Source organism: Bombina bombina, chromosome 6 (genome assembly GCF_027579735.1).
Source record: "Bombina bombina isolate aBomBom1 chromosome 6, aBomBom1.pri, whole genome shotgun sequence".
Lineage (NCBI taxonomy): Eukaryota > Metazoa > Chordata > Amphibia > Anura > Bombinatoridae > Bombina > Bombina bombina.
The window spans coordinates 143,165,884-143,192,214 of record NC_069504.1 but is presented as its reverse complement, the minus strand read 5'-3'; the positions used below and the strand labels follow the sequence as shown (position 1 = coordinate 143,192,214).

The 26,331-nt window shown below is 41.7% G+C and overlaps 1 protein-coding gene across 4 annotated transcripts in view; it reads left to right on the top strand.

The window, feature by feature from the left end:
• The window catches only part of BRD1 (bromodomain containing 1), a 308,361-nt gene that overhangs the window by 96,520 nt on the left and 185,510 nt on the right, over positions 1–26,331 (top strand). For all 4 annotated transcript variants that reach the window (XM_053716621.1, XM_053716620.1, XM_053716623.1 and 1 more), the window contains one exon: positions 17,782–18,276. In XM_053716621.1, the coding sequence (XP_053572596.1) occupies positions 17,782–18,276 (495 nt within the window). The remainder of the gene's footprint in view (positions 1–17,781; positions 18,277–26,331) is intronic.

Here is a 26,331-nt window from a genome sequence, read left to right as displayed (position 1 = left end):
ATGTCCTCATCTCAGTGGAGGATACCTTGTCGCAGAGATCTGCTGATACAGGGTCCCTTCGTTCATTAAAATCTAGATTCTCTGAGGCTGACTGCGTGGTGATTCAACGCTTAGCCTTAGCCAAAAGAGGGTTCTCAGAGTTATCGACACTCTGGTTCAAGCTCGTAAGCCAGTTACTTATTGTATCTACCATAAAGTGTGGAGGACTTACTTGTACTGGTGTGATGAGCGTGGCTTTTCCTGGCATAAGGTTAAGGTTGCCAGAATTTTATCTTTTTTCTCCAGGATGGACTGGAGAAGGGTCTATCTGCTAGTTCGCTGAAGGGACAGATATTGGCCCTGTCAGTGTTACTTCACAAGAGATTGGCTGAGCTTCCGGATGTGCAGTCCTTTAAGGCTCTGACTAGGATCAGACCTGTGTTTAGATCTGGGGCTCTGTCTTGGAGTCTCAATCTTGTTCTTAGTGTTGTGCAGCAGGCTCCGTTTGAGCCTATGCATACTGTTGACATTAAATTGTTATCTTGGAAGGTTCTTTTTTTGTTTCTGAGATTTCTGCTTTGCAATGTGACCTCCCTCATCTTGTTTTCCATGTTGAAAAGGCGGTTTTACATACTAAATTAGGGTTCCTCCCTAAGGTGGTGTCGGATTGTAACATTAATCAAGAAATTGTTGTTCCAGGACCGGATCAGGTAGGGGGCAGACTATCCTTTGTTCAAGCTTGGGCATGGGATGTTCAAGATTCCTGGGCAATAGAAATAGTGTCTCAGGAATACAAGCTGGAGTTCAAGGTGTTTCCTCCCAGAGGCAGATTTCTAATTTCAAGATTGTCTGCAGACCAGACAAAGAGAGAGGCGTTCTTACGCTGCGTAGAAGACCTCTCCATTCTGGTAGTGATAGTTCCCGTTCCAGTGCAAGAACAAGGACTGGGATTTTATTCCAATCTGTTTGTAGTTCCCAAAAAAGAGGGAACCTTCAGACCAATTTTAGACCTGAAGAATCTAAACAAGTTTCTCAGGATACCGTCCTTCAAAATGGAAACCATTTGTTCCATTCTGCCATTGATCCAAGAGGGTAAATTTATGACCACAGTGGACTTGAAGGACGCGTAATTTACATGTTCCCATTCACAGGGATCATCACAAGTTCTTAAGGTTTGCCTTTCTGGACAAAAATTACCAGTTTGTAGCTCTTCCTTTCTGTCTTGCCACAGCCCCCAGAATCTTCACAAAGGTTCTGGGATCTCTCTTGGCAGTACTTTGTTCAAAGGGCATTGCGGTGGCACCTTATCTGGACGGCATTCTAGTTCAGGCGCCATCCTTTCAGCTAGCAAGCTCCCACACGGACTTGTTGCTGTCCTTCCTGAGATCCCACGGTTGGAAGGTAAATTTAGAAAAGAGTTCCTTGATTCCACACACGAGTGACTTTCCTAGGAACCATAATAGACTCTCTGTCTATGAAGATATTTGACAGAAGTCAGGAAATCAAAGATTATCGATTCTTGTCTGGCCCTTCAGTCCACTCTTCGTCCTTCAGTGGCTCAGTGCATGGAGTTAATCGGACTGATGGTGGCGGCAATGGACATCATTCCGTTTGCTCGCTTTCATCTCAGGGCTCTGCAGTTTAACATGCTGAGACAATGGAATGGAGATTATTTGGACTTGTCCCCTTGGCCAATACTGGAACAAGAGACAAGGGATTCTCTTCAATGGTGGTTGTCTATGGATCATCTCTCCCAAGGAACATGCTTTCGCAGACCATCTTGGGTGATTGTGACAACAGATGCCAGCCTACTAGGGTGGGGAGCAGTCTGGGGCTCCCTAAAGGCTCAGGGAATTTGGTTCCAAGTAGAGTCCCTTTTGCCCATAAACATTTTGGAGCTGAGAGCAATCTACAATGCTTTCCTAGCCTGGCCCCAGTTGGCTTTGGCTCAGTTTATCAGGTTCCAGATGGACAACATAACATCAGTGGCCTACATCAATCATCAGGGAGGAACAAGGAGTTCCTTGGCGATGACAGAGGTATCCAAAATAATTCAGTGGGCGGAGACTCATTCTTGTTGTCTGTCGGCAATTCACATCCCATGGGTGGACAACTGGGAGCCGGATTTTCTGAGCAGGCAGACCTTTCATCCAGGGGAGTGGGAACTACATCCGGGAGAGTTTTCCAGTCTGATCCTCAAGTGGGGTCAGCTGAAATTAGATCTCATGACATCCAGGCAGAATGCCAAACTCTCGAGATATGGGTCGAGATCCAGGGATCTAATAGATGCTCTGGCGGCCTCTTGGACCTTCAGTCTAGCGTACTTGTTTCCTCCATTTGCTCTTCTTCCTCGAGTAATTGCTCGAATCAAGCAGAAAAGGGCCTTGGTGATTCTCAGAGCACCGGCCTGGCCTCGAAGGATTTGGTATGCAGATCTGGTGGAGATGTCGTCTCTACCTCCTTGGAGACTTCCGTTGCCAAAGGACCTTCTGATTCAGGGGCCCTTCCTCCACCCAAATCTAGATTCTCTGAAGCTGACTGCTTGGACATTGAACGCTTAATTTAATCCAAACAAGGGTTTTCTGATTCGGTCATAGAGACCATTATTCAGGCTCGTAAACCTGTAACTAGAAGGGTTTATCACAAGATTTGGCATAAATATCTTTATTGGTGTGAATCTAAGGGCTACTCATGGAGTAGAATTACGATTCCTAGAATTTTGTCTTTTCTCCAGGAAGGGTTGGAGAAAGGTTTATCTACTAGTTCCTTAAAGGGTCAAATTTCAGCTTTGTCTATTCTGTTACACAAACGTTTGGTGGATGTTCCGGATGTTCAGTCTTTTGTCAGGCCTTGGTCAGAATCAGGCCTGTGTTCAAACCAGTTACTCCTCCATGGAGTCTTAACTTAGTTCTCAATGTTCTTCAAGGGGCTCCGTTTGAACCTATGCATTCCTTAGATATTAAGTTGTTATCTTGGAAAGTGTTACTTCTGGTGGCTATTTCTTCTGCTCGCAGTGTCAGAACTCTCAGCGTTACAGTATGAGTCTCCTTATCTTATTTTTCATGCAGATTAAGTAGTTTTGCTTACAAAATTAGGTTTTCTTCCTAAAGTTGTTTCTGATAGGAACATTAATCAGGAGATTGTTGTGCCTTCTTTTTGTCCTAATCCTTCTTCTAAGAAGGAAAGGCTTTTTTGCTTAATCTGGACGTAGTCTGTGCCTTAAAGTTTTACCTGCAGGCGACTAAAGACTTTTGTCAGTCTTCCTCTTTATTTGTGGTTTTCTCGGGAAAACGTTTATATAACATTCTAAGATTCTATTTTCAAATTTTCGTTTCTCGAATTTTTCTATAAAATTCGAAAATATTCGTTTGAATAATAGAAAGTTTAGCTATGTATTCATTCAATTTCGAAACTGTAGTATTCGAATGCTACATTCGAATTTGAAGGTCACTTTAAAATCCAAAATAGTATTTCTAGTCTAATACTGTTTTTTTTTTTTTAAATGTAATATTTGAATTAGAATGTGACATTCAAATTCTAATGTAACATTCAAATTCTAAATTGTATTTCTAGTCTACAACTGTTTAATAAATGTAATATACGAATGCTACATTGGAATTCGAATGTTATATTCGAATTTGAAATAGTATTTCTAGTCTACAACTGTGTTTTATAAATGTACTATTCAAATTCGAATGTGACATTCGAAAACTGTAAATAACATTCTGTCAGGGTGCCAGGAATCAGACTGAGACGAGAAGTGCAAAAAATAATCACACCTTTATTAATAGCAAAAAATAATAAAATGTCCACAAGTCAAATAACAAGCTAGGAATTAAAACCAGAGCTGGTAGTCAGACAAGCCGAGTCAGGAGCCAAAGCGAGTAGTCAGACGAGCCGGAATCAGGATCAAGGAGAACAGCAGAGTCAGGAACAAGCCAGGGATCAGGAACCAGGGAGGACGTTGGTCAGCTAGGTAGGAGCTCTCACAAACAGGTCTGAGACAATGCAAGGGCAAAGCATACTGAACAGAGGCCCTTTAAATAATAAGTGATGACATCACAATTCTGAGATTGCATCCGGTCTCACACGGATGATGTACACCAGTCTGGCCATAAAAGGAAGTGCAGGAAATGAGCAGCATCACACAGTATGCACCAGAGTCAGCAAGAGAGGTGAGTAAAATGGCTGCCAGCAGCACATGGCAAGCAAAACAGGGAAAAAACCCTGACACATTCGATAATAGAATTTTTAAGAATATTCGTTCTTATCAACATTCTATTATGTAAATCAAATTTCTACAATAACATTCATTCTAATATTCGAATTTGAATATAAACACATTCGCCCATCCCTACTTACAAGTTCCCATTCACAGGGATTATCACTAGTTTCTAAGGTTTGCCTTTCTGGACAAGCATTTCCAGTTTATTGCCCTTCTGTTTGGTCTTGCCACGGCTCCCAGAATGTTTACAAAGGTCCTGGGAGCCCTATTGGCAGTGATTAGATCCCAGGGAATTGCAGTGGCGCCTTATCTAGACGACATCTTGGTTCAGGCGGAATCTTTTCAACTAGCAAAATCTCATACAGAGATGTTGTTGTCTTTTCTACGCTCCCACGGGTGGAAGGTGAATCTGGAAAAGAGTTCTCTAGTTCCAACTACAAAAGTGTGTTTCCTAGGGACAATCATAGATTCCCTGTCCATGAAGATTTTCCTGACTGACGTCACAAATCTAAACTTTTTTCTTCTTGCCTTTCCCACCAGTCTGCTTTTTGTCCATTAGTGGCTCAATGCATGGAGTTGATTGGTTTGATGGTGGCTTCCATGGATATCATTCCTTTTGCTTGGTTCCATCTGTGACCGCTCCAGCTTTGCATGCTCCGTCAATGGAACGGAGACCATTCAGATTTATCGCAGATAAGACCACTAATGAGACTCTTTGGTGGTGGATTTCACAGGAACATCTGTCTCGGGACACTTGCTTCCTGAGACCTTCCTGGGTGATTGTGACTATGGACGCTAACCTGTCAGGCTGGGGAGCTGTTTGGGGTTCTCTGAAAGCTCAGGGCCTGTGGTTTCGGGAAGAGTCTTCTCTTCCCATAAACATCTTGGAGATGAGAGCAGTCTTCAATGCCTTGACAGCTTGGTCTCAATTATCTTTAGTCCGGTTTATCACATTCCAGTCGGACAACATCACCTCAGTGGCTTACATCAACCTCCAGGGAGGAACTCGGAGTTCCTTGGCCATGAAGGAGGTGACTCTCATTCTGCAGTAGGCGGAAGCTCACAATTGTCTCCTATCTGCCATCCACATTCCAGGAGTGGACAATTGGGAGGCAGATTTTCTGAGCAGACAGTCTTTTGATCCCGGGGAGTGGACTCTCCAACCGGTAGTGTTCTCCAGGATAACCCTCAGGTGGGGGGTTCCGGAGTTGGAACTGATGGCGTCTCGTCAAAACGCCAAGCTCCCAAAGTATGATTCAAGGTCAAGAGATCCTCAGGCCGCCCTGCTAGATGCTCTGGCGGTCCCTTGGGATTTCAGCCTAGCATACGTGTTTCCTCCGTTTGCTCTCCCTCCTCGAGTCATTGCTCGTATCAAACAGGAGAGAGCATCTGTGATTCTCATAGCTCCTGCCTGGCATCGCAGGATCTGGTTCGCGGATCTGGTGAAGATGTCATCTATTCCACCTTGGAGGTTACCTCCTGAGGAAGGACCTTCTAATTCAGGGTCCATTCCTCTATCCAAATCTAGATTCTCTGAAGCTGACTGCTTGGAGATCGAAAAACCATGTCTAGACAGGACTAGGCGTTCAGAGGCAGTCATTGATCCTATGCTTCAGGCTCGTAAACCTGTTACTCGCAGGATTTACCATAAGATATGGCGTAAATACCTTTTTTGGTGTGAAGCTAAAGGTTTTTCTTGGAGTCGGGTGAGGATTCCCCAAATTTTATATTTTCTTCAGGATGGCCTGGAGAAAGGTTTCTCAGTCAGTACTCTGAAAGGTCAGATTTCTGCTCTGTCTATCCTTTTGCACAAATGTCTGGCAAAATTACCAGATGTTCAAGCTTTTCTTCAGGCCCTGGTCAGAATCAGACCTGTGTTTAAACCTACTGCTCCTCCTTGGAGCCTTAACCTAGTTCTTAAAGTTGTTTGCAGCAGGCTCCGTTTGAGCCGATGCATGTTGTTGTTGTTATAAAATTATCTTGGAAGGTTTTGTTTCTTCTTGCTATTTCTTCCGCTCAGAGTTTCTGAGCTTTCAGCTCTGCAGTGTGAATTCCCCGTACCTTATTTTTCATGCAGATAAGGCGGTCCTTCGTACTAAATTGGGGTTTCTCCCTAACGTGATGTCGGATCTAAACATTAATCAGGAAATTGTTGTTCCTTCTTTTTTTCCTAATCCTTCTTCTCATAACGAACGTCTTTTGCATAACTTGGATGTTGTGCGTGCTCTAAAATTTTACTTACAAGCTACTAAACATTTTTGGCAATCTTCTGCCCTGTTTGTTGTTTTCTCTGGAAAGCGTAAGGGTCAGAAGGCCACTTCTACTATTTCCCTCTGGTTAAAGGGACAGTTTACCCAAAACAAGAATTAATTTTAATAGAATGTGCAGACATTGTGAAATATGTGAGTGCTGGGCAAACATATAACATCACTTTGTGTGTTTAAAAAACATTTTTCGAATACTCCGTTTTTGAATAGTTACCATACCCCTTACTGTTTTTTTTGGCCGTACGGCTACTTCAGTGGCACTCCCTGTAGTGCAGTACGCATGCGCCGGCCCCCACAGTGACGTCACTGCTATTGTTAAAACTGACCAGCGATTGCAGTGCGCCAATGTTCAGCAGTAATTAATTTTCAATTAGAGCATAGTGCTAAAAGGTAACTGCAAGTGCATATGCAAGTAACATATGGCCATGTAACAAGATTCTGCATTACTAGGAGCTCAAAAAATATATTTCCCCAAATGGAGCCTTTGCTTGTAATATAGTGATTTCCCCAAACGGAGCCTTTGCTTGTAATATAGCGATCCGGTCACAGCATAGACATGGCTGCCTTCTGTGCTTACTGCATGACAGCTATGTATGCTGTGACCGGTTAGCGGCAGGAGCAGGCTCACTATAACGGTCTGCTGATCTGCTTAAGTCATGTAGGAGCCACTTAGCAGAACCATTTCTAAGTATGGACTTAGTGTGCAGAAAAGCTGACACAGTAGTATGGGATGGTTTGCATTGCCCTAAGGGAGGAGACTATTAATTCCTGGGAGCAGGGCTGGGTGCTATGTTGAAGCTTAGACCCTGGGAGGATCATGGTGTTGAACAGGAATGACAGCTCTGTGCGCTGTGACTGGTTAGCGGCAGGAGCAGACTCACTACAACTGATTACTGAAGAGGCGAGTACATATTGTTTGAAAAGGTATTGTTGCATACATTAATATTGCGATTGGTCAGGGGGCGGGCTAACATAAAACTGTTGCCCAGCCCTTTTATCTGGGCGTTACAGGATTGTTGAGGACAGCTTTTACTACATAATTCTAAAAGGTAAAAAAAAATTACTTTTACAACTACTATTTTTTGGGGTATTACTCTATTTTAAGTTTTAGTACTGCGTTGCTGCTGCTAGGTTACTAACCTATTATGAGTGAACTGGTCCTTTAAGAAGTATGATTCATTTTGCTTATGAGACTGCTGGACAGCAGCCTCCTGAGAGAATTACGGCTCATTCCACTAAGGCTGTCTCCTCTTCTTGGGCTTTCAAAAATTATGCTTCTGTGGAACAGTTTTGCAAGGCGGCAACATGGTCCTCTTTGCATACCTTTTCCATATTCTACAAATTTGATGCTTTGGCTGAGGCCTCTTTTGGGAGAAAGGTTCTTCAAGCGGTGGTGCCTTCTGTTTAGGTCCTCCTGCCTTGTTCTCCCTCCCTTTTCATTCCTTGCATGGAGACGACGACCCCGCCCTCTTTTTAAATTATAATTCTGCAGTTTTTTTTTTTTTTTGAGTAAACCTCAGGCACCTTTTCACCCTTGTGTTTCTTCTTTTTCCATTTTCCTTCGGCTGAATGACTGGGGATTATGGGTAAGGAAAGTTACACTTAACAGTTTTGCTGGGGTGCTCTTTACCGCCTCCTGGCCAGGAGTTGAATATCCCACTAGTAATTAGAATGACATTGTGGACTCTCCATGCCCAGAAAGAAAGAGATTTATCAGGTAAGCATAAATTTTGTTTTCTACATAACTTAGCAGTGAGGCAGTGCAAAAATAATGCTATGGAGGTCACCCCAGGCAAGCGATTGCTGAGACAGGGTGTTCCTTTGATCACATGCATGTCAGTGGGGGTGCCTTAATTGCATGAGATACACGCTGTGGCCAGCAAATTTGCCAATGTTGCTTCTGTAATTTAAGCAGAGATTGGGAAAAATCTTTGTCATTAACCTGTGGGTGCATAACTAGCACTTTTCATCATGCGGGGGAATCTCATATCAAATGCTTTTGTTGGCGAACCCCTGCACTACAGGCCAAGAATGACCTTGTGGGCGGCACTTCCAGGTTTCATGGTACTGCCGGTGACTTCACCATGTACGCACAAAGGGGGCAGAATGGGTAAGCTTAGTTAGCTGCAAGAGATCTGGATGAGGGGAGGTTATTCAAGCAACTCAATATCAGTTCCCTTAGCAGATACACACTTCCAATACCACTCATTTGAAAGATAACACAGTAATACAAACAATGTATTACAAATAAAGTAAATAAAAACACATGGGGATTCCCAAGGGAATGGGGCATTATATACATGCAAAAAAATGGTTATGTCTAGAGACCCACAGTGAACAGCATGCAAGAAAAAGTGCTTTTCTTTCTGTACAGCTCAATGGGGCCTCTCTAATCTTTTTTTTTTATAACCCCCAAAAGCCTGCATCAGCCCCTATTTCACATGTGGCTACCTGTGATTGTTTTGGTAAATTTAAATTGATCACAGTAACTGTGGTGGCCACATAACTATTTTCAATATTATTTGCTAAAATATAAGCAAAAATAATACCTGTTTGTTTTTTTATTTATTTGTTTACAGTTTTGCTGCAGCTATTTCTCAATCCATGAAATATAAATATAATAATAGTATGTTGTAAATCTGCTGGGCCTGATGGGAAAAACAATATATAATTTGTATGAGTCGCTTATTGAAATTTGACCTACAATACAAAAAAAGGCTTAGCAACAAAGGGGATAAAGGGATATGAAACTTACTTTTTTTTTTTCATTCTTCATATAGAGCAATTCTATTATCCGATTTGCTTTGTTCATTGGTAGCCTTTGTTGAAAAGAATACCTAAGTAAGCGCAAGAGCTTTGAGCAAGCTGCTGAATGGTGGCTTCACATATATGCCTCTTGTCATTGACTTACAGATGTGTTGTGCTATCTCCCAGTAGTGCATTGCTGCTACTTTAATAAAGGATACCAAGAGAATGAATAAAAAAATAATATAAGTTTATTGGAAACTGTATGTTCTATCTGAAACATGAAAGAAAAAATGTCTGTTTCATATCCCTTAAAGGGGTTACATGGGTAATTATTCACAGTATATTATTAGAGAGGGATAAAGAAAAATCTTAAAGGGGTACAGACATCTTGAGTAGATAGAACAGCAATATAGTGAAAATGTAAAATTTCTTGGCTTTCCATGAAATCACTTGCCAAGCTTCATAGTAGTGCTACTTAGGGAACACAGTCAAAAATTGGAAATAGCAGTATGATTTTAATATGTCATAAAGACGGCAATATGGGAGAATATTATTATAATTTTTAATACTGCTGACTTCAATCTGATGTTGCCAAACTCTCATTGCTTTCAATACTTTTTTTGTGGTTACTATCAAGTAGTAGTGTATATAACTGCGTTATTATTATTATTATTATTATTATTACTATTATTTTTATTTCTTGAGTTCAAACACAAATGTAAAACTTTATATTGTTCAAAGCAAAAAATATCCTACATAAAACGGATTTAAATGAACAATGCTTTAATTAGATATAGGACAAAGTATTCTTATGATTTTGCTTCCAGCTGCATGAATGAGTCACTTGACTAGGTCATGGGATTAAATGGGCAGGGGAGTAGTGTCTGGTCACTGCCAAATGCTTCTCTTATATGCAGCACTTTGTTAAATGATTATAAGCAACTAAATGCTTCAATTACCTCCATGGCTGTGGCACAAACTCAGGGGAAATAGGGGCCACACACACAGCATCAGAATTGCCTTACTGCAGCACTTCACCCAAAGGGAACTCTCTAAAGCACAGTATTTAAAAGCAGAATTAAATCATATTGTAAAAACTTGCATCTCTCCTTTTCTGTTAAAAATAAATTAATATATATTAAGATAATCTTTCACATTTCTTTTACAATATGTGCTATAAAACACTTAATTTTTTAAAATAGAAATTCTAGTTTCAAGCTTTTTTTTTCACAGTTTTTGGCAGCATGCCTTTTGCATACTTTTCTATCCAGCTTGATATGCTAGTATTGACTTTTCAGAAGGCACTAAGGACCATGCATAGAATAGCTGAAGGCCTTAAGAGTACCCTTAGAGGCCTTTATTGAACAGTGTTAAAGCGAATGTCAATTTTCAGCAATGAGTGCCCGTTTTTTTTAAAAATACTTTTAAAAACAGGGGCACTTTCATTGATGAAAGTTTACATTGCACCGGATTTGTAGAAATACTTACCTTTTACTTCTGCAAAACCGGATCGCCGATCCCCCGCCTTCTTCTTCCTGCTGTACAAACACAGCAATGACGAAACCGGCTTCCTCTAATCACAGCCGGGCATCGCAAGATGGACGCTCTGGGGGTAAAGCCATGATTTGAGGAAGCCGGTTTTGTAATTTCTGACGTCAGTACAGAGGAATTGAGCATGGGATTGGCGATCCAGTTTTGGAGCAGTAAAAGGTCAGTATTTCTACTAATGCAATGTAAACTTTCATCAATGAAAGTGCCCTTTTTTTTTTTTTTTTAAAGTATTTTTAAAAACCGGGCACTCATTGTTGAAAAATTACCTTCACTTTAACACTATTGCAGAATGCAAGGAAGATTTGACAATTGCTTCTTTAGTTTCTAAAAGATTAATTACGGGTTTTATACAAAAAAAATAAAAATAAGTTTAATTCACATTTCATGGATATAATTTATTATTGTAAGATTTAAAGTGAATGTAAAGTTGAATGAATGAGTGCCCGTTTTTAAAAATACTATTAATAGCAGGGGCACTTTCATTCATTAAACTTTACATTGCAGCGTTTTTGTTTTTTTAATTACCTTTTTTCTTTAGTAAACCTGGATCAGTAATTCTCGTCCCGCAGCTCCTCTGTACTTACCTCAGCAATGACGAAACCGGCTTCCTCCAATCATGGCGTGCACCCCAGAGCGTCCATCTCGTGAGGCCATGCCGTGATTGGAGGAAGCCGCTTTCGTCATTGAGGTGCTAAGTACAGCAGGAGTAGGTGGAGGATTGCCGGTCCGGTTTACTAAAGAAAATGATAAGTATTTAAAAAACAAAAACAAAATGCTGCTATGTAAAGTTTAATGAACGAAAGTGCCCCTGTTTTTAATAGTATTTTTTTTAAAAACCAGGCACTCATTCATTTAACACTACATTCATTTCATTTTAAGAAAAACAAGTTGTCTTGTATTTATATATCCCATTAATAACCATTATTGTACATAGATTTACTAATTATTTACTTTACATTATCAGTGAGTGATTCTCCCCAATTTTGTTTGTATTACAATTTGGCTTATATAAATATAAAATGTTAAGAAATAAGTTTTAGTAGTGTAGATTTGTCTCACTTTCTTCTGTTATGTGTGATCAGTCCACGGGTCATCATTACTTCTGGGATATTATCTGCTCCCCTACAGGAAGTGCAAGAGGATTCACCCAGCAGAGTTGCTATATAGCTCCTCCCCTCTACGTCACCTCCAGTCATTCTCTTGCACCCAAAGACTAGATAGGAGGTGTGAGAGGACTATGGTGATTATACTTAGTTTTTATAACTTCAATCAAAAGTTTGTTATTTTACAATAGCACCGGAGCGTGTTATTACTTCTCTGGCAGAGTTTGAAGAAGAATCTACCAGAGTTTTTCTTATGATTTTAACCGGAGTAGTTAAGATCATATTGCTGTTTCTCGGCCATCTGAGGGAGGTAAAAGCTTCAGATCAGGGGACAGCGGGCAGTTGAATCTGCATTGAGGTATGTAGCAGTTTTTATTTTCTGAATGGAATTGATGAGAAAATCCTGCCATACCGTTATAATGACATGTATGTATACTCTACACTTCAGTATTCTGGGGATGGTATTTCACCGGAATTACTCTGTAAAAGTACATTAAACCTTTTAATAGGTATTTAATTCATGTTAAACGTTTTTGCTGGAATGTAGAATCGTTTGCATTTCTGAGGTACTGAGTGAATAAATATTTGGGCATTATTTTTCCACTTGGCAGTTTGCTTGTTTTGATTATGACAGTTTCGTTTCTCTCTCACTGCTGTGTGTGAGGGGGAGGGGCCGTTTTTGGCGCTCTTTGCTACGCATCAAAAATTTCCAGTCAGTTACTCTTGTATTTTCTGCATGATCCGGTTCATCTCTAACAGAACTCAGGGGTCTTCAAACTTCTTTGAAGGGAGGTAGATTCTCTCAGCAGAGCTGTGAGACTTATGTAGTGACTGTGTTTTAAAACGTTGCTCTGTGATTTTTATGTTTAAAATTTAATTAGTGTTACTTTACTAATGGGAACAAACCTTTGCTAACAAGTTGTGTTGTTTTTAAAGAGTGATGCTATAACTATTTTTCAGTTCATTATTTCAACTGTCATTTAATCGTTTAGTGCTTCTTTGAGGCACAGTACGTTTTTTGTTAAATAAGATTGTAACCAAGTTGCATGTTTATTGCTAGTGTGTTAAACATGTCTGATTCAGAGGAAGATACCTGTGTCATTTGTTCCAATGCCAAGGTGGAGCCCAATAGAAATTTATGTACTAACTGTATTGATGCTACTTTAAATAAAAGCCAATCTGTACAAATTGAACAAATTTCACCAAACAGCGAGGGGAGAGTTATGCCGTCTAACTCGCCTCACGTGTCAGTACCTGCGTCTCCCGCCCGGGAGGTGCGTGATATTATGGCGCCTAGTACATCTGGGCAGCCATTACAGATAACATTACAAGATATGGCTACTGTTATGACTGAAGTTTTGGCTAAGTTACCAGAACTAAGAGGCAAGCGTGATCACTCTGGGGTGAGAACAGAGTGCGCTGATAATTCTAGGGCCATGTCTGATACTGCGTCACAGCTTGCAGAGCATGAGGACGGAGAGCTTCATTCTGTAGGTGACGGTTCTGATCCAAGCAGATTGGATTCAGATATTTCAAATTTTAAATTTAAATTGGAAAACCTCCGTGTATTACTAGGGGAGGTCTTAGCGGCTCTTAACGATTGTAACACTGTTGCAATACCAGAGAAAATGTGTAGGTTGGATAAATACTTTGCGGTACCGGCGAGTACTGACGTTTTTCCTATACCTAAGAGATTAACTGAAATTGTTACAAAGGAGTGGGATAGACCCGGTGTGCCGTTCTCACCCCCTCCAATATTTAGAAAGATGTTTCCAATAGACGCCACCACACGGGACTTATGGCAAACGGTCCCTAAGGTGGAGGGAGCAGTTTCTACTTTAGCTAAGCGCACCACTATCCCGGTGGAGGATAGCTGTGCTTTTTCAGATCCTATGGATAAAAAATTAGAGGGTTACCTTAAGAAAATGTTTGTTCAACAAGGTTTTATATTGCAACCCCTTGCATGCATCGCGCCGATTACGGCTGCGGCAGCATTTTGGATTGAGTCTCTGGAAGAGAACCTTAGTTCCGCTACGCTGGACGACATTACGGACAGGCTTAGAGTCCTTAAACTAGCTAATTCATTCATTTCGGAGGCCGTAGTACATTTAACCAAACTTACGGCTAAGAATTCAGGATTCGCCATTCAGGCACGTAGGGCGCTGTGGCTAAAATCCTGGTCGGCTGATGTAACTTCTAAGTCCAAATTACTTAATATACCTTTCAAGGGGCAAACTTTATTTGGGCCCGGTTTGAAAGAAATTATCGCTGACATTACAGGAGGTAAGGGCCACGCTCTACCTCAAGACAAAGCCAAAGCTAAGGCTAGACAGTCTAATTTTCGTCCCTTTCGGAATTTCAAAGCAGGTGCAGCATCAACTTCCACTGCACCAAAACAGGAAGGAGCTGTTGCTCGTTACAGACAAGGCTGGAAACCTAACCAGTCCTGGAATAAGGGCAAGCAGGCCAGAAAACCTGCTGCTGCCCCTAAGACAGCATGAACCGAGGGCCCCCGATCCGGGACCGGATCTAGTGGGGGGCAGACTCTCTCTCTTCGCCCAGGCTTGGGCAAGAGATGTCCAGGATCCCTGGGCGCTAGAGATCATATCTCAGGGATACCTTCTAGACTTCAAATTATCTCCCCCAAGAGGGAGATTTCATCTGTCAAGGTTGTCAACAAACCAAATAAAGAAAGACGCGTTTCTACGCTGTGTACAAGATCTATTATTAATGGGAGTGATCCATCCGGTTCCGCGGTCGGAACAAGGACAAGGGTTTTACTCAAACCTGTTTGTGGTTCCCAAAAAAGAGGGAACTTTCAGGCCAATCTTGGATTTAAAGATCCTAAACAAATTCCTAAGAGTTCCATCGTTCAAAATGGAAACTATTCGGACAATCTTACCCATGATCCAAAAGGGTCAATACATGACCACAGTGGATTTAAAGGATGCTTACCTTCACATACCGATTCACAAAGATCATTACCGGTATCTAAGGTTTGCCTTTTTAGACAGGCATTACCAGTTTGTAGCCCTTCCATTCGGATTGGCTACGGCTCCAAGAATCTTCACAAAGGTTCTGGGTGCCCTTCTAGCGGTTCTGAGACCGCGAGGAATTTCGGTAGCTCCGTACCTAGACGACATTCTGATACAAGCTTCAAGCTTTCAAACTGCCAAGTCTCATACAGAGTTAGTTCTGGCATTTCTAAGGTCGCATGGATGGAAAGTGAACGAAAAGAAGAGTTCTCTCTTGCCTCTCACAAGAGTTCCATTCTTGGGGACTCTTATAGATTCTGTAGAAATGAAGATTTATCTGACAGAAGACAGATTAACAAAGCTTCTAAATGTATGCCGTGTCCTTCATTCCATTCAACTCCCGTCAGTAGCTCAATGCATGGAGGTGATCGGCTTAATGGTAGCAGCAATGGACATAGTACCCTTTGCACGCCTACATCTCAGACCGCTGCAATTGTGCATGCTGAGTCAGTGGAATGGGGATTACTCAGATTTGTCCCCCACTCTGAATCTGGATCAAGAGACCAGAAACTCTCTTCTATGGTGGCTTTCTCGGCCACATCTGTCCAGGGGGATGCCGTTCAGCAGGCCGGACTGGACAATCGTAACAACAGACGCCAGCCTTCTAGGTTGGGGCGCTGTCTGGAATTCTCTGAAGGCTCAGGGACAATGGAGTCAGGAGGAAAGTCTCCTGCCAATAAACATTCTGGAATTGAGAGCAGTTCTCAATGCCCTTCTAGCTTGGCCCCAGTTAAAGACTCGGGGTTCATCAGGTTTCAGTCGGACAACATCACGACTGTAGCTTACATCAACCATCAGGGAGGGACAAGAAGCTCCCTAGCAATGATAGAAGTATCAAAGATAATTCGCTGGGCAGAGTCTCACTCTTGCCACCTGTCAGCAATCCACATCCCGGGAGTGGAGAACTGGGAGGCGGATTTCTTGAGTCGCCAGACTCTTCATCCGGGGGAGTGGGAACTTCATCCGGAGGTCTTTGCCCAAATACTTCGACGTTGGGGCAAACCAGAGATAGATCTCATGGCGTCTCGCCAGAACGCCAAACTTCCTTGCTACGGATCCAGATCCAGGGATCCGGGGGCGGTTCTGATAGATGCTTTGACAGCACCTTGGAACTTCAGGATGGCTTATGTGTTTCCACCCTTCCCGCTGCTTCCTCGATTGATTGCCAAAATCAAACGGGAGAGAGCATCAGTGATTCTAATAGCGCCTGCATGGCCGCGCAGGACTTGGTATGCAGATCTAGTGGACATGTCATCCTGTCCGCCTTGGTCTCTACCTCTAAGACAGGACCTTCTGATTCAGGGTCCATTCAAACATCAAAGTCTAACTTCTCTGAAGCTGACTGCTTGGAAATTGAACGCTTGATTTTATCAAAACGTGGTTTTTCTGAGTCGGTTATTGATACCCTGATACAGGCTAGGAAGCCTGTTACCAGAAAGATTTACCATAAAATATGGCGTAAATACCTATACTGGTGTGAATCCAAAGATTACTCCTGGAGTAAGGTTAGGATTCCTAGGATATTGTCTTTTCTACAAGAAGGTTTAGAAAAGGGTTTATCGGCTAGCTCATTAAAGGGACAGATCTCAGCTCTGTCCATCTTGTTACACAGGCGTCTGTCAGAAAATTCAGACATCCAGGCCTTTTGTCAGGCTTTAGCTAGGATCAAGTCTGTGTTTAAAACTGTTGCTCCGCCATGGAGTTTAAACTTAGTTCTTAACGTTTTACAGGGTGTTCCGTTTGAACCCCTTCATTCCATTGATATAAAATTGTTATCTTGGAAAGTTCTATTTTTAATGGCTATTTCCTCGGCTCGAAGAGTCTCTGAGTTATCAGCCCTACATTGTGATTCTCCTTATCTGATCTTTCACTCAGACAAGGTAGTTCTGCGTACTAAACCTGGGTTCTTACCTAAGGTTGTTTCTAACAGGAATATCAATCAAGAGATTGTTGTTCCATCCTTGTGTCCAAATCCTTCTTCAAAGAAGGAACGTCTTCTACACAATCTGGATGTAGTTCGTGCCCTCAAGTTCTACTTGCAGGCAACTAAAGATTTTCGCCAAACTTCTTCCCTGTTTGTCGTTTATTCTGGACAGAGGAGAGGTCAAAAAGCTTCTGCTACCTCTCTCTCTTTTTGGCTTCGTAGCATAATACGTTTAGCCTATGAGACTGCTGGACAGCAGCCTCCTGAAAGAATTACAGCTCATTCCACTAGAGCTGTGGCTTCCACTTGGGCCTTTAAGAATGAGGCCTCTGTTGAACAGATTTGCAAGGCTGCAACTTGGTCTTCGCTTCATACTTTTTCCAAATTTTACAAATTTGACACTTTTGCTTCTTCGGAGGCTATTTTTGGGAGAAAGGTTCTTCAGGCAGTGGTTCCTTCTGTATAATGAGCCTGCCTCTCCCTCCCGTCATCCGTGTACTTTAGCTTTGGTATTGGTATCCCAGAAGTAATGATGACCCGTGGACTGATCACACATAACAGAAGAAAACATAATTTATGCTTACCTGATAAATTCCTTTCTTCTGTTGTGTGATCAGTCCACGGCCCGCCCTGTTTTTTAAGGCAGGTAAATATTTTTTAAATTATAATTCAGTCACCACTACACCCTTGGCTTCTCCTTTCTCGTTGGTCTTTGGTCGAATGACTGGAGGTGACGTAGAGGGGAGGAGCTATATAGCAACTCTGCTGGGTGAATCCTCTTGCACTTCCTGTAGGGGAGCAGATAATATCCCAGAAGTAATGATGACCCGTGGACTGATCACACAACAGAAGAAAGGAATTTATCAGGTAAGCATAAATTATGTTTTTCTTAGATATTTGTAATTTAAAGCAGTTTTAAAAAACCACACTTTATTTATAATTTTTTCAGGAGATAAATCTCCCCCTAAACTTGAACCATCTGATGCATTACCTCTACCTTCAAACTCGGAGAATAATTCAGAACCACCAACCCTCAAACCAATAGAACTCAATCCAGAGCAAAATAAACTTTACAAAAAAGTCACATTTGATAATGAATTACATAGCACTTCTGTTCAGAATGAATTGGTAAATGGACATACTCCTGAACACTTACTTAAGGACAGTAAATTCACTGAATCGTCAGATTCTGAAGTAGCGGAATCATCAGCTGATATAAACAGACGTACATCCTTTCTTTTCCGCAAATCAAAAAGTGTAAGCCCCCAAAAGCCTGAAAAGAATACTGAAATTCAGCCACCTTCTCCACAGCTAGGGACCAAAACCTTTTTGTCTGTAGTCATTCCAAGGTTGGAAACGCTACTACAACCACGAAAAAGATCGAGAAGCACGTGTGCAGAATCTGAGGTGGATGGGGAATCCCCCGTGAAACGCTTTGATAAAGGTAAATGCAATCATTTTGTTTATATCTTATACGTTCATTAAGTATGATTTCATGGATACTGAAACACAAAAAAATAACATTTAAGTAGCTGATCATTTCTTATTTTTATAAAAACATTTGTTTTATTTTGTTATTTTATAGTTCCATTATGTCACGTTAAGATACATTTCTTGGTTTTAGCAAGAGTCCATGAGCTAGTGACGTATGGGATATACATTCCTACCAGGAGGGGCAAAGTTTCCCAAACCTCAAAATGCCTATAAATTCACCCCTCACCACACCCACAATTCAGTTTTACAAACTTTGCCTCCCATGGAGGTGGTGAAGTAAGTTTGTGCTAGATTTCTACGTTGATATGCGCTTCGCAGCAGGCTGAAGCCCGGTTTTCCTCTCAGAGTGCAGTGAATGTCAGAGGGATGTGAAGGGAGTATTGCTTATTTGAAAACCATGGTCTTCCTCTAGGGGATCTATTTCATAGGTTCTCTGTTATCGGTCGTAGAGATTTCTTCTCCTACCTCCCTTTTCAGATCGACGATATACTCTTATATACCATTACCTCTACTGATTCTCGTTTCAGTACTGGTTTGGCTATCTACTATATGTAGATGAGTGTCTTGGGGTAAGTAAATCTTATTTCTATTTATGACACTCAAAGCTATGGTTGGGCACTTTATATGTAAAGTTCTAAATATATGTTTTAAACTTATATTTGCCTTGATTCAGGATAATCAGTATTCCTTCTTTCAGATTGTCAGTTTCATTTTTTGGGAAAATGCATATGAATAAATATTTTTTCTTACCTTAAAAATTTCAAATTGACTTTTTTCCTTGCGGGCTGTTAGGCTCGAGGGGGCAGAAAATGCTTCAATTTATTGCGTCATTTTTGGCGCGACATTTAGTCATTTCCGGCGCCATAGTTGACGCCGGAAGTTTTCACGTGGTTGCGTCATTTTGACGCATGTGTGTTACAGACGTTTTTCTTGCGCCAAAAAATGTGGGCGTCATTTTTGGCGCCAAAAAAAGTGGGCGTCATACTTGGCGCCAGTTTTTTCACATTATTTCAGTCTCATTTTTTTGTTGCTTCTGGTTGCTAGAGGCTTGTTTGTTTTGCATTTTTTCCCTTTCCTGAAACTGTCATTTAAGGAATTTGATTATTTTGCTTTATATGTTGTTTTTTCTATTACATATTGCAAGATGTCACAACCTGACCCTGGATCAGAATCTACTTCTGGAAAGACGCTGCCTGATGTTGGTTCTACCAAAGCTAAGTGCATTTGTTGTAAACTTTTGGTAACTGTTCCTCTGGCTGTAGTTTGTGTTAGTTGTCATGATAAACTTTCTAACGCAGATAATGTCTCCATTAGTAATAATCCATTACCTGTTGTTTTTCCTTCAACATCTAATGTTCAGGATGTTCCTGTTAATGTAAGAGAATTTGTTTCTAATTCTATTAGGAAGGCTCTGTCTGTTATTCCTCCTTCCAGTAAACGTATAAGGTCTTTTAAAACTTCTCATATTTCAGATGAATTTTTAAATGACCGCCATCATTCTGACTTATCTATTTCTGATGAGGATCTCCCTGGTTCAGAAGATTCTGCCTCAGATATTGACACTGATAAATCTTCATATTTATTTAAGATGGAGTTTATTCGTTCTTTACTTAAAGAAGTGTTGATTGCATTAGATATGGAGGAGTCTAGTCCTCTTGATATTAAAACTAATAAGTGTTTAAATTCAGTTTTTCTTCTGTTATGTGTGATCAGTCCACGGGTCATCATTACTTCTGGGATATTATCTGCTCCCCTACAGGAAGTGCAAGAGGATTCACCCAGCAGAGTTGCTATATAGCTCCTCCCCTCTACGTCACCTCCAGTCATTCTCTTGCACCCAAAGACTAGATAGGAGGTGTGAGAGGACTATGGTGATTATACTTAGTTTTTTAGAACTTCAATCAAAAGTTTGTTATTTTACAATAGCACCGGAGCGTGTTATTACCTCTCTGGCAGAGTTTGAAGAAGAATCTACCAGAGTTTTTCTTATGATTTTAACCGGAGTAGTTAAGATCATATTGCTGTTTCTCGGCCATCTGAGGGAGGTAAAAACTTCAGATCAGGGGACAGCGGGCAGTTGAATCTGCATTGAGGTATGTAGCAGTTTTTATTTTCTGAATGGAATTGATGAGAAAATCCTGCCATACCGTTATAATGAACATGTATGTATACTCTACACTTTAGTATTCTGGGGATGGTATTTCACCGGAATTACTCTGTAAAAATACATTAAACCTTTTAATAGGTATTTTTCATGTTAAACGTTTTTGCTGGAATGTAGAATCGTTTGCATTAATGAGGTACTGAGTGAATAAATATTTGGGCATTATTTTTCCACTTGGCAGTTTGCTTGTTTTGATTATGACAGTTTCGTTTCTCTCTCACTGCTGTGTGTGAGAGGGAGGGGCCGTTTTTGGCGCTCTTTGCTACGCATCAAAAATTTCCAGTCAGTTACTCTTGTATTTTCTGCATGATCCGGTTCATCTCTAACAGAACTCAGGGGTCTTCAAACTTCTTTGAAGGGAGGTAGATTCTCTCAGCAGAGCTGTGAGACTTATATAGTGACTGTGATTTAAAACGTTGCTCTGTAATTTTTATGTTTAAAATTTAATTAGTGTTATTTTACTAATGGGAACAAACCTTTGCTAAAAAGTTGTGTTGTTTTTAAAGAGTGATGCTATAACTGTTTTTCAGTTCATTATATTCAACTGTCATTTAATCGTTTAGTGCTTCTTGAGGCACAGTACGTTTTTGTTAAATAAGATTGTAACCGAGTTGCATGTTTATTGCTAGTGTGTTAAACATGTCTGATTCAGAGGAAGATACCTGTGTCATTTGTTCCAATGCCAAGGTGGAGCCCAATAGAAATTTATGTACTAACTGTATTGATGCTACTTTCAATAAAAGCCAATCTGTACAAATTGAACAAATTTCACCAAACAGCGAGGGGAGAGTTATGCCGACTAACTCGCCTCACGTGTCAGTACCTGCATCTCCCGCCCGGGAGGTGCGTGATATTATGGCGCCTAGTACATCTGGGCAGCCATTACAGATAACACTACAAGATATGGCTACTGTTATGACTGAAGTTTTGGCTAAATTACCAGAACTAAGAGGCAAGCGTGATCACTCTGGGGTGAGAACAGAGTGCGCTGATAATTCTAGGGCCATGTCTGATACTGCGTCACAGCTTGCAGAGCATGAGGACGGAGAGCTTCATTCTGTAGGTGACGGTTCTGATCCAAGCAGATTGGATTCAGATATTTCAAATTTTAAATTTAAATTGGAAAACCTCCGTGTATTACTAGGGGAGGTCTTAGCGGCTCTTAACGATTGTAGCACTGTTGCAATACCAGAGAAAATGTGTAGGTTGGATAAATACTTTGCGGTACCGGCGAGTACTGACGTTTTTCCTATACCTAAGAGACTAACTGAAATTGTTACTAAGGAGTGGGATAGACCCGGTGTGCCGTTCTCACCCCCTCCAATATTTAGAAAGATGTTTCCAATAGACGCCACCACACGGGACTTATGGCAAACGGTCCCTAAGGTGGAGGGAGCAGTTTCTACTTTAGCTAAGCGCACCACTATCCCGGTGGAGGATAGCTGTGCTTTTTCAGATCCTATGGATAAAAAATTAGAGGGTTACCTTAAGAAAATGTTTGTTCAACAAGGTTTTATATTGCAACCCCTTGCATGCATCGCGCCGATTACGGCTGCGGCAGCATTTTGGATTGAGTCTCTGGAAGAGAACCTTAGTTCAGCTACGCTGGACGACATTACGGACAGGCTTAGAGTCCTTAAACTAGCTAATTCATTCATTTCGGAGGCCGTAGTACATTTAACCAAACTTACGGCTAAGAATTCAGGATTCGCCATTCAGGCACGTAGGGCGCTGTGGCTAAAATCCTGGTCGGCTGATGTAACTTCTAAGTCCAAATTACTTAATATACCTTTCAAGGGGCAAACTTTATTTGGGCCCGGTTTGAAAGAAATTATTGCTGACATTACAGGAGGTAAGGGCCACGCTCTACCTCAAGACAAAGCCAAAGCTAAGGCTAGACAGTCTAATTTTCGTCCCTTTCGGAATTTCAAAACAGGAACAGCATCAACTTCCACTGCACCAAAACAGGAAGGAGCTGTTGCTCGTTACAGACAAGGCTGGAAACCTAACCAGTCCTGGAATAAGGGCAAGCAGGCCAGGAAACCTGCTGCTGCCCCTAAGACAGCATGAACCGAGGGCCCCCGATCCGGGACCGGATCTAGTGGGGGGCAGACTCTCTCTCTTCGCCCAGGCTTGGGCAAGAGATGTCCAGGATCCCTGGGCGCTAGAGATCATATCTCAGGGATACCTTCTAGACTTCAAATTATCTCCCCCAAGAGGGAGATTTCATCTGTCAAGGTTGTCAACAAACCAAATAAAGAAAGACGCGTTTCTACGCTGTGTACAAGATCTATTATTAATGGGAGTGATCCATCCGGTTCCGCGGTCGGAACAAGGACAAGGGTTTTACTCAAACCTGTTTGTGGTTCCCAAAAAAGAGGGAACTTTCAGGCCAATCTTGGATTTAAAGATCCTAAACAAATTCCTAAGAGTTCCATCGTTCAAAATGGAAACTATTCGGACAATCTTACCCATGATCCAAAAGGGTCAGTACATGACCACAGTGGATTTAAAGGATGCTTACCTTCACATACCGATTCACAAAGATCATTACCGGTATCTAAGGTTTGCCTTCTTAAACAGGCATTACCAGTTTGTAGCCCTTCCATTCGGATTGGCTACGGCTCCAAGAATATTCACAAAGGTTCTGGGTGCCCTTCTGGCGGTACTAAGACCGCGAGGAATTTCGGTAGCTCCGTACCTAGACGACATTCTGATACAAGCTTCAAGCTTTCAAACTGCCAGGTCTCATACAGAGTTAGTTCTGGCATTTCTAAGGTCGCATGGATGGAAAGTGAACGAAAAGAAGAGTTCTCTCTTTCCTCTCACAAGAGTTCCATTCTTGGGGACTCTTATAGATTCTGTAGAAATGAAGATTTATCTGTCAGAAGACAGATTAACAAAGCTTCTAAATGCATGCCGTGTCCTTCATTCCATTCAACTCCCGTCAGTAGCTCAATGCATGGAGGTGATCGGCTTAATGGTAGCAGCAATGGACATAGTTCCCTTTGCACGCCTACATCTCAGACCGCTGCAATTGTGCATGCTGAGTCAGTGGAATGGGGATTACTCAGATTTGTCCCCCACTCTGAATCTGGATCAAGAGACCAGAAACTCTCTTCTATGGTGGCTTTCTCGGCCACATCTGTCCAGGGGGATGCCATTCAGCAGGCCGGACTGGACAATTGTAACAACAGACGCCAGCCTACTAGGTTGGGGCGCTGTCTGGAATTCTCTGAAGGCTCAGGGACAATGGAGTCAGGAGGAAAGTCTCCTGCCAATAAACATTCTGGAATTGAGAGCAGTTCTCAATGCCCTTCTAGCTTGGCCCCAGTTAAAAACTCGGGGGTTCATCAGGTTTCAGTCGGACAACATCACGACTGTAGCTTACATCAACCATCAGGGAGGGACAAGAAGCTCCCTAGCAATGATGGAAGTATCAAAGATATTTCGCTGGGCAGAGTCTCACTCTTGCCACCTGTCAGCAATCCACATCCCGGGAGTGGAGAACTGGGAGGCGGATTTCTTGAGTCGCCAGACTTTTCATCCGGGGGAGTGGGAACTTCATCCGGAGGTCTTTGCCCAAATACTTCGACGTTGGGGCAAACCAGATATAGATCTCATGGCGTCTCGCCAGAACGCCAAACTTCCTCGCTACGGATCCAGATCCAGGGATCCGGGAGCGGTTCTGATAGATGCTTTGACAGCACCTTGGAACTTCAGGATGGCTTATGTGTTTCCACCCTTCCCGCTGCTTCCTCGATTGATTGCCAAAATCAAACAGGAGAGAGCATCAGTGATTCTAATAGCACCTGCATGGCCACGCAGGACTTGGTATGCAGATCTAGTGGACATGTCATCCTGTCCGCCTTGGTCTCTACCTCTAAGACAGGACCTTCTGATACAGGGTCCATTCAAACATCAAAATCTAACTTCTCTGAAGCTGACTGCTTGGAAATTGAACGCTTGATTTTATCAAAACGTGGTTTTTCTGAATCGGTTATTGATACCCTGATACAGGCTAGGAAGCCTGTTACCAGAAAGATTTACCATAAAATATGGCGTAAATACCTATACTGGTGTGAATCCAAAGATTACTCCTGGAGTAAGGTTAGGATTCCTAGGATATTGTCCTTTCTACAAGAAGGTTTAGAAAAGGGTTTATCGGCTAGCTCATTAAAGGGACAGATCTCAGCTCTGTCCATCTTGTTACACAAGCGTCTGTCAGAAAATCCAGACGTCCAGGCTTTTTGTCAGGCTTTAGCTAGGATCAAGCCTGTGTTTAAATCTGTTGCTCCACCATGGAGTTTAAACTTAGTTCTTAACGTTTTACAGGGTGTTCCGTTCGAACCCCTTCATTCCATTGATATAAAATTGTTATCTTGGAAAGTTCTATTTTTAATGGCTATTTCCTCGGCTCGAAGAGTCTCTGAATTATCAGCCTTACATTGTGATTCCCCTTATCTGATCTTTCACTCAGACAAGGTAGTTCTGCGTACTAAACCTGGGTTCTTACCTAAGGTAGTCACTAACAGGAATATCAATCAAGAGATTGTTGTTCCATCCTTGTGTCCAAATCCTTCTTCAAAGAAGGAACGTCTTCTACACAATCTGGATGTAGTTCGTGCCCTCAAGTTCTACTTGCAGGCAACTAAGGATTTTCGACAAACGTCTTCCCTGTTTGTCGTGTACTCTGGTCAGAGGAGAGGTCATAAGGCTTCGGCTACCTCTCTCTCCTTCTGGCTTCGTAGCATAATTCGTTTAGCCTATGAGACTGCTGGACAGCAGCCTCCTGAAAGAATTACAGCTCATTCTACTAGAGCTGTGGCTTCCACTTGGGCCTTTAAGAATGAGGCCTCTGTTGAACAGATTTGCAAGGCTGCAACTTGGTCTTCGCTTCATACTTTTTCCAAATTTTACAAATTTGACACTTTTGCTTCTTCGGAGGCTATTTTTGGGAGAAAGGTTCTTCAGGCAGTGGTTCCTTCTGTATAATGAGCCTGCCTATCCCTCCCGTCATCCGTGTACTTTTGCTTTGGTATTGGTATCCCAGAAGTAATGATGACCCGTGGACTGATCACACATAACAGAAGAAAACATAATTTATGCTTACCTGATAAATTCATTTCTTCTGTTGTGTGATCAGTCCACGGCCCGCCCTGTTTTTTAAGGCAGGTAAATATTTTTTAAATTATAATCCAGTCACCACTACACCCTTGGCTTCTCCTTTCTCGTTGGTCTTTGGTCGAATGACTGGAGGTGACGTAGAGGGGAGGAGCTATATAGCAACTCTGCTGGGTGAATCCTCTTGCACTTCCTGTAGGGGAGCAGATAATATCCCAGAAGTAATGATGACCCGTGGACTGATCACACAACAGAAGAAATGAATTTATCAGGTAAGCATAAATTATGTTTTTAAACCTCATGTAGTTATTCCAGAAGTTTTTCCAGTTCCTGATGCTATTTCAGAAGTAATTTCTAGGGAATGGAATAGTCTGGGTACTTCATTTACTCCTTCACCAAGGTTTAAGAAATTGTACCCTTTGCCATCTGACAGATTAGAGTTTTGGGAAAAAATCCCCAAAGTTGATGGGGCTATCTCTATTCTTGCTAAACATACTACTATTCCTACGGCAGATAGTACTTCGTTTAAGGATCCTTTAGATAGGAAGATTGAATCCTTTCTAAGGAAGGCTTATTTATGTTCAGGTAATCTTCTTAGGCCTGCTATTTCTTTGGCTGATGTTGCTGCAGCTTCCACTTTTTGGTTGGAGGCTTTAGCGCAACAAGTGTCAGACCATAATGCTTATAGCATTGTTAAACTTCTTCAACATGCTAATA